Source organism: Schistocerca cancellata, chromosome 4 (assembly GCF_023864275.1).
Source record: "Schistocerca cancellata isolate TAMUIC-IGC-003103 chromosome 4, iqSchCanc2.1, whole genome shotgun sequence".
Taxonomy (NCBI): Eukaryota; Metazoa; Arthropoda; class Insecta; order Orthoptera; family Acrididae; genus Schistocerca; species Schistocerca cancellata.
The window spans coordinates 656,598,681-656,611,727 of NC_064629.1; the positions used below are offsets into that span (position 1 = coordinate 656,598,681).

The following is a 13,047-nucleotide window of genomic DNA, read 5'->3' on the forward strand; positions in this document are numbered from 1 at the left end:
AACCGTTGGTAACAGTGAGATTGGTAAGTAAAGTATTACATCTTTGTGCTGTTTAAACACACAATTTTCTAATACAATGATGTTCAACATCTGCCATTTCACATCATTTGCAGCCCTGTGTGTCTTATATTAAATTACTTTTCCCAGCATCATCTGCATCAGTTCGGGGTTTTTAAAAACTAATAAGAATCATCCTTTATGTATTTTAATGGGCTTAGTAGCAACTCCTGTTTCCTCAACAAATATGGAAAGATAAAGAGAATATACAAATGCATAGTTTCTCTGTGAAATATACTGATAAAATTTTCTCAAGTTTCCAGCAGTGTCAAGTGGTTTAAACCAATTGACATCGCTGGAAGCCTGAGAGAATTTTATCACTATAGAGGGAAGATCTGCATTAAAATGGCTCTCATGGTGCGCCGGGACCTGACCAGGAGTAAGACTCAAATGAAGAAACTGAAAATCCTGGCACAGTGCATGTAAGTTTCCTGCAGCTACTGTAACAGAAAATTGGAGCACTGTCTATCTGACATTTCTACTACAGTCCACCCCCAATCTATGTTGTTAGCACGTGGTAGCTATTTATAGTCAAAACCTAACTCTCCCTGATGGAAACTCACCATACAGTATCAGATTCACAAGTCCACACAATAGTAACCATCCCTAATTATATCACACAAAAATGAATAGGTGTGTACAAAAAAAGCAAGCTATAATTATACGAGTTGATTGAAATTTAAAAAAAATAATAATTTGTGTAACATATTTGTTGAAACAATAGTAGAATCAGTAAAACAAAAACTTGCAGACTTGACATTTTGAATAATCCCAAACAACCTGCTTGATAATTTTATGATCAAAAGTCGATAATTGGGCCTGTATGAGAATTTTAAACTTGGTAGATGGAAATTTCTTTAAATATTCACCATTATCACGCATTCTTGAAATATTACATAAGTCATTCTTGATGATCTGTCCAACAAAGAACATAAATAAGTACAGTTTGATTCAACAATCTGGAGATGTCGTGGGAATTCATGAGCTGGACATTAAACGTATCCTCAGTGCTTACACGAAGCTTAGGCACAGAAAATTATAGGATCATCTGCTGCAGATATTGTTGTGAACATTAGATTCATGATGATAAATGCATTTTCACATTCCAGTTCAAGTAAACTCTTAAGAAAAACAGCAGTAGCAAAAAACAGTAATTCTTGGAAAATCACCAACTAGCAGTTATCCTAAAATAATTTCTCAAATGTAGGAAATTGAAAGTTTATCATTTATTCTGGAATCAAAATTAAACTTTACTGAACAGTTAGTATTCTCCTCAAAAGCAACTTAAATCGTCAAAATACTTACATTGATTGCTGTTTCTAGCACTTAATCTGAACCAGCCATTATTGTACTCATCCTTCAGTTTCAATTAGTCGCTTCACAGTTCCTCTCCAAAGTATGTGGTTCATCAGCAATAAACCATCAGGAAAAGTGTAACTGCAGTTGGATCTCCTGCTGTATTCATTTTTCTTAATAACTGCTTTTTTACTCAGGCTAATACAAATGTTCTAAGTCAGACATGCACCAAATACTCCAGCCTTTCTTTATCAAATATCAATTCCTCATCATTATCCAGCTGTTGGGGTAAACTAAAAAGAAATTTTAGATGAAAGCAGCCAAGTTTGAGACTGTGAGTAAACTTGCCTCATATTTGGTGCCTGAAGGGTGGATTGCATCACTCTTTCACTAAGCTTTGCTATATTTGTTTGTAGCCGGATGATTCATCAGAGGCAGTTTGCTTTAAAAAATCAGTGAAAGAAAGATAACCCAAATTGAATCAAATGTTTTTATTCAGTGAACAAGAGCAATTAATTACTGGTGCCCATTCCAAAATAACAAGCATGGGAGAGAACTACACTACAAATTCCATATTCGAATCAGCATGCAATAAAGTTTAATAGGATACAAACTGAATCTCTATTCTCATTTCACATAAGTGCATAAATACAAAGCCTGAATGCATTCTAGTTGACAAGTCCTGCAACCACATAGCCAGATGGAATAAGAGTTCAAATTGCAAACTATCAAAAATATTAAAAGTCTGAATCATTGTAAAGGGTACGAATGTTAGACTAAGTCTTCACAGATATGCTTTCGTAATACTTGTTGATCACTATATATGTGTTTAGTGGCTTTGAGTAATTGATTTCATGTTAATTAAAATGGCTTTCTAACCAAAACTATATATGTAGTACAAATTTGAGTTGTGATGTCTAGCAACCTCAGCTACCACAGTCTGCTACCATCATTTGTTTGGATGTAGTTCAGAGCTGTGTGCCTTTACATACACCAGCCCTTTAACTAATTTTGAATAATTGCAGCAATCACAAAACTTAGTCAAGTTTCCACAATTTTGGTCCTGCAGGTGAATACAAAGGTGCAATGAATTTGTCTTGTTGACACAGAGTTTGATGTAGGCTACTTAATTTTAATGTTGGTTGTGGAGAACATGTAGATCAATTTTCCAGTCAATATCTTGTCTCCTGTATCCCACTCCACTGTTAAGGGCTGGATTTCCATAGCCACATATGAATTTGCCTGTGGGAGTCCGCAACATCTTATGGAGCCACTCCTGTTCCTTTCATGTGGCAACAAATGTGCACCACCTGGCCATTTACATGGCTCACTGTGTGCTCTTCTGTCAGCCAGCAATTTGTACAATGCCAAATGGGTGTAATCTCACCAGGCCCTGGCATCACATCGGCGCTTAACTTGTAATTGTCACGTTAAGTAGCATCAGCACTCTCAACATTGAAATTCAACATGTTATATCAGGTCACTGTCAGAAAAGTATATACATCGTGGCAAAATGAAGCAGTCTGACTTTTAAAGGAACAAACAAATAAGTATCCAATTCCTTAACTAAATGCGTAATCAACCGTAACTAAATAGCACAACAGTTAGCACATTGGAATGCTTACAAGCCCTGAATTCAACATTGAGATTGTGGAGACGCTCTTCGCGTTTCTCCTTTTACGCTCGCCTATTAAACAATTAAAAATAAGAGTTTATGTATGTTTATTAGTTAAACCTTAAGAGCTTACTCAATCGAAAATTAAGTATTGTTCAGCATGTACATTTTGCACTTGTACTCGCTCACAATTCACTGTTCGTCATCATCTCATCAACAGCTGCTGACATCCATCTTAGAATTCCTTTAGCACAAGCCCTTGTCTCTCTGCATTACCAGTTTGCACAGTTTTTCACCAAATTTGTGCTTCTCTCCAGCCATTCCTCAAGGTGGATTGTCACGAGCTGTTAAAATACCATCATACCATGATTCCCTATTACCTTTGTGCAATCCATCCTCAAAATTCCGGTGGTGACATCTTCCATAGTGCAAATCTATAACAATATGCAAATGTAAATTTGTAGACGAGTGAAGTAAACTTTGGGGCTATTGATTTGAAAAAATTATTGTAGGATCTTTTCCTTTTAAGTGTTAGATTATGTTGCCACAGGAAATTTAAACTAATCTACCTCATGTACTTCAATCTATGTCAGACAGAATTTTTGAACCTTTTTGAGCGCACAGAATCATTGATGTCACAGCAATACTGTAGGCACAAATTGAGATGACAGTTTGCATCCCACAACAGCTTACTATTTAATTAGTCTAGATACAGGTGCTAATTAACTGCAGTTCTACAGAAATTAAACAAATAAATAACACTGGCTGTATTGTAACCCACACAGAACAAATAATTAATCCAATCTTTCTCAAGCAATACCAACTCGTCAACTTCTACATGATAATATATCCCCAAAAGTAATTCTCCAACACCAAAATGACAAATCACTCATACGGAAACAACAACAAAAACAGAAATACAGCATGCTGCTTGACACAAACATGTCACCCAGCTGACCCCCTGTTACACAAGACAATTCCTCTCCTCTCATTTCAACGCACATGCGTCAAATCTACGTGCTGTTACATATATTACATAAAAAAATAATACAACCTAGCAATCACAGTGAAATAAAACCACACACGATTAAATAAATATAAATATCTGAAAGAAAGCCGTACAGTTAAAAGGAAGTCACGCTTGATCAAGGTCCGCATCACTTTCCATTTTTAACCAGACATAATGTCTGAGACAGGAAAGAGAATAATAATAATTATTATTATAATAATGATAATAATAATAATGCTCTAAACTAAACATTTGCCTGGCATAAAAGTGTCATATACCAAATATGAATAGTTCACTTGTGGACATATCACTGTAATTCGGATACATTCTGTAGTCCCAGTGGCTTCCTAGATACAGAATAGTTAAACCTATATGCATTAAGATGTGGACACTCTGAGACTGCAAGCAGTCCGTGATGTAGCTCAAAGAGCTTTATTATTTCTCAATACATATTGCTTGAAATAACATCCATCAGCAAGTGGGCTTGCTATGAGCCATTACTTTGTGGTAGTGGTGGGGACCATGGCATTGCTTTTCACGCTATGCAGTATGCATCCAAATGTGTATATTCCACCCAGTTGGAGTGCTTTGCACTTAACATATGTCCTGCACATGTGTATAAAACTCACCGAGCAGACTTATTGATGTGCACATCTGCCAAAATTTCCGTGCATTTTTGTGCTCCTTAATGACCATAGAACAAATAAGTGTACTCAATCAGTGCCTTGACATAGTACTCTGGGAAGCACAGTCTTAAATACAGAGCAGTATTGTCAATTCTACAAAATAATATATGTTTGTTTGTTTTGTAGTAGCAGGCTATCTTCTTGAAACCTTTGCTACCAAATTAAGTTTTATCCATTTAGTTCTGAATTTTCATTCTGTGCTCTACACACATCTTTGCACATCCCTTGAATTTCCTTCTCTCTTTCATGTAGAGTAGCTGATGTTCCTGCTCTTCTATTTCTCCCTGTATGATAATATATGTATGATAATATATCCCCAATATATCCCGGCCGGAGTGGCCGAGCGTTTATAGGCGCTATAGTCTGAAACCGCGAGACCGCTACAGTCACAGGTTCGAATCCTGCCTCGGGCATGGATGTGTGTAATGTCCTTAGGTTAGTTAGGTTTAAGTAGTTCTAAGTTCTAGGGGACTGATGACCTCAGATGTTAAGTCCCATAGTGCTCAGAGCCATTTGAACTTTTTTGTATTATTCCTGTTTGCAACTGGAGTCAAAATAATGTGTCTGAAACACTGTTCTCACTCACTTCTATATATTAAATATTATAACTTAACTGCTGTAGGTACATAGCCCACTACATGAGCCATCCATTTAGCAGTTTATATTCATGGTTCAAATGGCTCTGAGCGCTATGAGACTTAACATCTGAGGTCATCAGTCCCCTAGAACTTAGAACTACTTAAACCTAACCAACCTAAGGACATCACACACATCCATGCCAGAGGCAGGATTCGAACCTGCGACCGTAGCGGTCGCGCGGTTCCAGACTGAAGCGCCTAGAACCGCTCGGCCACTCCGGCCGGCTTTATATTCATGCAAGTATCCAAGAGCTTTGTGATCAGAGAGTACCATTATCTTTCATCTCTGAATATACATGTGGAACTTTTGATACCAAACATAATCACTACCTGTTTTTTTCTCCAAAATACCATGCTTGCACTCATACTTGGATATAATGTGGCTTGCAAGAGTCATGTTCTAATGCTCCTTTATATCTTCCACAACTTCCTCTAGGAATAGTTAAGTTGCAGCCATGTAACATGAACTATCAGTGGCAAGGCAGAATAGTGGTGACATCTCAGAGTAATGTAACAACCAGTTTCTGCACAGACAATTCTTTGTTGTCCTTAAATCATACTTACATTAATCACTCCACAACCATGCTGTGTTTTTCTTAAGCAGCCTGCAGAGAGTAGCAAAGTTATGCTTCGTTCATTAATGAATTTTCAGTAAAAATCACAGAACACCCCCCATCCCCCTCCATGTGTGTCCAGGGGTTAGAATAGGCCTGAGTTACTCCTGCCTGTCGTAAGAGACAATTAAAAGGAGTCTCGAATGTTTTGGCCTTCTGTGACGGTCCCCTGTAAGGTATGACCTCCATTCTCCAAAATTCTTCCGAAGAACGAGCCAGTTGGGGAAGGGTGCCTTACATGATGCATCGTGTCCATTGTGCACTGAGACCTTCAACATTCTTTATCGTCATAACTTTGCAGTTCCGCTCATTCTCCAGCTGTTCAGTGAAGACACCTTCGTGGATGCATTTTCCTCTTCCCAATGAGCAGTGTCGTTTTCTGCACCAACAATGATCATGGACTTCTTCGCACCTCATATCCAGCATGGTAGCCAGTCCATTGTGGAGGGGCCACCATGTACCCTGTTGGTTGTAGCCCCCTGACTACACAGGGTGCTGATGCCTGTGCCTTTAACTCCCAGTGCATGCCAAGGAGTAGACGCCCATCTCCCTGGGGCATCGGGACTCCAAGCAATGGCCATCCTGCCAGGTGGCCTTTGCTGAGGCTGGGTATCGCCCATGGGGAAGGGCCCCTGGTCAGAGTGGGTATCATCAGGTGGATGACAAGCCATGAAACATACTTCATCTCTTGCTGGTGGTCCAACACCAACAGTCTCTAAGTGGTCTAAGTCTAACTTCAATGTGAAGAAGTATGACCCCAAATCATTCCCCTCCCTGGCCACACCATGGGAAGAATGCCAGGTTAAGGATGGCAGCGAATCTTATTTGCCCCTGTACCTCGTATGTTCGAGAGCTGATGGGGAATCCTTCAGGTTGATGAAGCCTCAGTTTTTTGTGGAGCATTTAGAGGATGATATTGGGGAGGTAGAGGGATTGTCCAAAATGTGATATGGGTCAGTTTTGATAAAAACAGCATCCTTTGCCCAGTCATGGGCATTACTCACCTGTGACTAGCTGGGAGATGTTTCCGTTTCCATCATGCCCCATCAAAGCTTAAATATGATCCAGAATATTATATTCCACAGGGACCTTGTTTTGTAGTCAGATGAAAAGCTGCACGCCAACTTAGAGCAACGAGGTGTGTGGCCACCAGTGCCTTCATCTTGGCCTTTGAGGGTGATACATTACCCGAGAACGTCAAGGAGATGGTATACCGCTGTGATGTAAAGCCATATATCCCTCACCCAATGTGGTGCATTAAACTCAGGAAGTTCGGGTATATGTCTTCCCACAGTACTTCCAGCATCTTATGTCACGACTGTTGACGTCCATCACATCCCAATACTTCATGTGCCCCGCCTCCCATCCATGTCAACTGCGGCGAGCAACATTCCCCTTGCTCGCCGTACTGCAGGATTCTACAGAAAGAATGGAAAATCATGGAATACAATATTCTGGATCGACTGACCTACACCGAGGCTAAGAGGAAATTTGAACGGCTCCATCCTGTGCGCATGACATCGTCTTACGCTGCCACTACAACAACGGTTCCAGTTCCCATCTGTTCAGCTATTGACAGTTAGCCCTCAGGGTTGCGAGACTACACCCACTCTCTTGTTGGTAGGGGCACTCCCTATCTCTTCTGGTAAACCTTCCGGGATGTAAGGTCGTGGTCCATGAAACTCTTCAGCTCCTAACGTTTCGTCCAGAGCTGCGCTGGACATCTTCAGAGGGGTGTTTCTCCTCCGGTGAGTCTTGCCGACTGAAGAGTTTCATGGACCACGACCTTACATCCCGGAAGGTTTACCAGAAGATATGTCATCCGGTCGTGAAAGCCTTCATACTCCTATCTCTGTTGCTCCCGCACCACCTACTTTGGGAGTAATGCCCCCCAACCATTGGGGACATCAGTCCCCACTTCTCAGCCGGAGAAGTGCCAGTCTGCTTTGGCTCCTCTCGCTATGAAGGGGTCCCTTGAGTCCCACCCTTTCCAGGATCCTACCAGTGGGAAGGAGGACACCCGCCAGTGGCTGAAGCTCCCAAAGGCACCTGGTCATAGGGCTTCAAGATCCTCCTCAGTCCTGGAGAATGAATCAGGGAAGCCCTCTCAGTAAGAGAAACCCAAGGAGCAGTGAGAGAAATCTAAAAAGAAGACCCCCAAGAACAAGGAAATTGTGGTGGCACCCACTCCACCGCTACCTACTAGCTCTGCATCTGAGGATGAGGTGGAGATTCTGGCGTCTGCTGAGGACCTATATCTCTCTGGAGCCTCAGACACAATGTATACAGAATGCTCTGGTAATCAGTCCTTGGCAGTAGGTGACCATGAGGTGTAAACTGCCTATTTTATCACTTCATGCCTCCCAGCCTGACGACGATGTCATCCTCCTGTGGAATTGTGGCGGTTTTTTCCACCACCTGAATGAGCTACAACTAAGCTTTACACCTGCTTTCTGCATTGCCCTCCAGGAAACGTGGTTCCTGGCAATGCAGACCCCTGCCCTCTGCGGCTATAAGGGATACTACAGGAACCATAGCGACTGTAATAGAGTGTCAGGTGGAGTTTGCGTTTAAGTCCTCAACTCAGTCTGTAGTGAACCTGAGCCCCTTCAAATCCCTCTTGAAGCTGTGGCTGTCAGAAAAAGGATGACACAGGAAATAACCATCTACAAAGTATATCTTCCTCCAGATGGTGCAGTACACCTGAACATATTGGCTGCACTGATTCATCAACTCCTTAAACCTTTCCTGCTTTTGGGAGATTTTAGTGCCCATAACCCCTTGTGGGGTGACACCATGCTTACTGGCCATGGTAGAGATGTTGAAAATTTACTGTCTCAACTCGACCTCTGCCTCTTAACTACTGGGGCCCCCACACATTTCAGTTTGTCTCATTATACTTACTCGGCCATTGATTTACCACTTTGCAGCCCAGGACTTCTCCCATCTGTCCACTGGAGAGCCCACGATAACTGGGGTGGTAGTGATCACTTCTCCATCTTCCTTTCACTCCCCAGGCGTCATTCACCCAGATGCCTACCCAGATAGGCTTTAAACAAGGCAGACTGGGAAGCTTTTACCACTGTCATCACTGTTGAATCCCTCCCACATGGTAACATTGATGTAGTAGTTGAACGGCTCACCACAACGATCGTTTCTGTGGCGGAAAATGCGATCCCTTGTGCCTTGGGGTGCCCCCGGCGAAAGGCAGTGGATTAAGGGTTGCTGAAAATCGCTGAGGCCATTAAAGAGTGTAGGCAGGCTCTACAGCGACATAAGCACACTTACAGCTTTTAAACAGCTCCGTGCTTGTGTTCGCCACCTTATAAAAAGACAGAAACAGGAGTGTTGTGAGAGCTATGTCACGGCCATTGGGTACAGTACGTCGCCTTCACTGGTCTGGATGAAGATCAAATGTGTTTTTGGGTACCAGACCCCAACAGGTGTCCCTGGCATTAACATCAATGGCATGTTATCTTCCGACGCGAACGCAGTTGCCGAGCACTTTGCTCGAGCCTCTGAGTCGGAGAATTACACCACTGCCTTTCGCACCCTCAAATGGTGGATATAAGAGAAACTCCTCTTATTCACTGTACACCACAGTGAACCACTCCATTTACTGAGTGGGAGCTCATCAGCGCCATTGCACATTGCCCCGACACAGCTTCTTGGCCAGATCGGATCCACACTCAGATGCTCAAGCATCTATCATCGGACTACTAACGAAATACCATCGCCATCTTCAGCGGCATCTAGTGTGATCGCGTATTCCCATCGCAGTGGTGGGGAAGCACCAGGGGTGTGAACTAGAGATCAGAAAGGAGCTGTGTATGCCACATTTGAACTTGCCAGTGGGTCCTGTGACGTCATCTCCAAACTCACTGTCTCTTTACGCCCGGAGGCTCAACTCACCATCTCGATGGCTGCCGGTGTAACTGAAAATGCGCCACTTGAATCTGCTGTCAGATTCAAGTGGACTATTGCAGTGTAGCAAGGAGAGAGGGACATTATGAGTTCACAAATATAAAAGAGGACTTGCAGTGGCATTGCTGCTATTTACACTAATGCTGGGCGTGATGATTATTAATGTACTGCTCAGTCAACTGTAAATATTATTCTGTTTATGTATTCATTTATATAATTTTGTGTGTGTGTGTGTGTGTGTGTGTGTGTGTGTGAGAGAGAGAGAGAGAGAGAGAGAGAGAGAGAAAATTTTAATATGTTGCAGCTGTTGTCATATATTATGAATATGTTTTGGTAATTGATTGTCTTCTTTGTTTTTTTTTTTTTTTTTTTCAGTGTATCCCCCAAGGCGAGCTGCTAGAAATTTGGATGATTTCTACTACAGCACAGCTCCACAATCTCCGGTTGACTCTGATTATCATGAACATCAACTTTCTTCTCCAGTTACGATGAGCCCTCCTATTTTAGAATTTCCAAGTCATCGAAGGCATGATCTACATGCTCATCATGGCCCCCTTTATAAACCTGTTGGTGTAAGAGCAGACACAGCCCAAAGCTCATCACGTATTACACCCCAAGGTAGCCCAGTCTCACATACAAATCCACTTCTTGTTACTGGCCGTAATTTCCACCCTGTTAATTTATCAGAGGCTGGTGGTGTTTATTTTACAATTGGTGATCATGTTAGTGATAGTACTCAAACTGAAGGTGCTTCAGGGTTTACACATGAACATGGTGAACTGCAACAGTGTTATGTGGACTCTGGACATTATTGGGTTCCTGTGGATAATACACAGTCATCTTCAGGCCAGGCTTTCCAAATCCAGACAGGATTGGGAATAGGGCTTCCAGGATTCAGGAGAGTGTCTTCTGCTTCTGGAAATCTTCTTCACTTGGCACATGGCCCACCTCAGCTAATTTCTGCAGTAGGTCCTACTGGTTACTATTTCCAGCCTGCCCCAACACCTTTACTCAGAGCAGGGATGAGTATTTCACAAGGAACTCAGCGACGGGGATCTCTTGAAGAGTCTTTACAATCTGGATCACCAACTTTCCTCCATTCCACACCATCAAGCTCTGTCAGTTCAAGTCCAAAGTTTTTTCATACCCATCTGACTGAAGATAAGCACGACCCTCACCTAAGGTTTGATGATACTTTTTAGTATACAGAGTAAGCCATATTTTCGATATTAATTGGCTAACACAAATGACTGCTCATTTACTGAAGTTGACTGAATTTAGAAATAATATTCAGTGTGAGTTAGTCATAAATTCCTAAAGTAAATTACTTTATATTAAATTTTCAGTAGCTCTACTGCGCATGGGTAGAGTGTGTACACATTGCAGATAAAAGTGAATAAAATAAAATTTGTTATTCTGTTGAATTTAGTTTTGCTTTTCTTACAACCACTCCTGTTTACTCTCCTGTTATAAAACCATAGCATTCTGTGAAACTGTTGTCTCCAAATTATAAATTTATGTAAAAAGAGTAGGAATAACACTATCATATTGCATTATATCAGTCATTCTGTCGTGTCCATTTGGATGGCTTTCGTTGAATTCAGTTCTTCATGACCTACTCATTCTTCCATGCTGCCTTGAATCCTTTCTCACCCCAAACATATTCCTGCATTTTGTGTCCCCCCCCCCCCCTTTTTTCCTTCTGTTGTCAGTTTATGAATGTTCATAGTTGCTGTGCTTAAATTTCCATCCTTGACTTGTGATTAAAGTTGTAGTGTATGTTTATCATTCATTTTGTAGACTTTTAGCAACTATTATTGTTTGAATTATACTGATATTCCAGGATAGTACATTATATCAGACTGTTCGCTAACATATTTCTTCCTTCCTGTCGTAAAATCCAGGCTTCCACATCTGATGTTTCATCCTTGGTGACTTTAGTAATATGGGCATTAGGCTGTGATCTAAGTCATATCATTGTGCTTAACATATCAGTGCAGAATATGTTTATAAATGCATGCATTTAACCAAAACTAAAAGCACAGTAAAAAAAAATTTATTCAGAGTTAATTATAAATTCCAAACAAAAGGCTATACTCTCTGTTTTGGCATAAATTTTGCAATATACAGTGATGATCAGCCAAAGAACCTATAATGTTAATTAAATAACAGTGCTTCAAATTATACATTTTAATTAATTAGTTTGTTTATTTCATAACTTTTTTGCATGTGTTTCTTTTACTAACATTGATAAACCCTATACATTAAATCAAAGTTAACTATAAGTGATGTTCCTGGTTTCGACAAAAAATTAAGGAACCACATAAAGAAATTGTCTGTTTACTATGTTTCACCACATTTTATCGTATGGAATCTCTATTATTTTACACATTTTCTTATTTTCTACAGTTGAATGCACTATATGCTTCTCTCAAAGAGTTGAATTTCAAGCTTTGGATTTCTCCTGTAGAGCATGATTTTGGCCTTGGATAAGGGTGTCCATTTCATTTTTATTATAAAATCGAACATTTAAAAAATTTAGAAAAAACCTTGGACAATTAAGGAGAAAATGGGATGCAAATTGCCTTTGCAGAAATTAATGAACACCTTTGCATCATGCACTCAGGTGATTCCAAAAAACTTTACAGTCATTGAACTATCACACCCTTTTCATGTTTTAAGTATTTTACCAAGAAGTGTATATTGTTTTGACATTTTCTCATAAAAGTGAGCACATGATATGCCATCAAAGGGCCATCATTTTGAGAAAGCCATGCCTTTATTGTTTCAACTTTCATTCCTTTTTGCCCATCTGATCACAGTGAGTTCACTAAGGAAAACACTCAGACATTCCACAATTTCTCCATTACTGATGGTAAAAACAAGCTCACTTTTTAGATTATTGTTAAAATTACACTTTCGTTTTGGCATAATCAAACAGTGATAGCATAGATTTGAAAGTCTCATATCCAAAATAATGGCTTCAGAGTGCTTACCACAATGGAAATGGGAGTTCTTACTATCTAAACCAATCAAAAATGCAACTCAACATGAAATGGTATGATCAACAGTGTAAAACATTAACAGTAAATAAAGAATGTAGAGCAAGTTGTACAACTGTCACTTCCTAGTGTATATACTTGTGTAGTAAATTGTTATTATAAAATACTTTAGCCATGCAGAATCACAGAAAAGTGGGACATTTGAT

General features: G+C 40.4%; 1 protein-coding gene across 2 annotated transcripts in view; it reads left to right on the top strand.

Moving 5' to 3' along the window:
- LOC126183376 (uncharacterized) overlaps nt 1-11,263 on the top strand; it is a 303,763-nt gene extending 292,500 nt beyond the window's left edge. For both annotated transcript variants that reach the window (XM_049925308.1, XM_049925309.1), the window contains one exon: nt 10,215-11,263. In XM_049925308.1, coding sequence (XP_049781265.1) covers nt 10,215-11,041 — 827 coding nt within the window. In that variant the 3' untranslated portion in view covers nt 11,042-11,263. The remainder of the gene's footprint in view (nt 1-10,214) is intronic.
- Nucleotides 11,264-13,047: the final 1,784 nt, after the last annotated feature.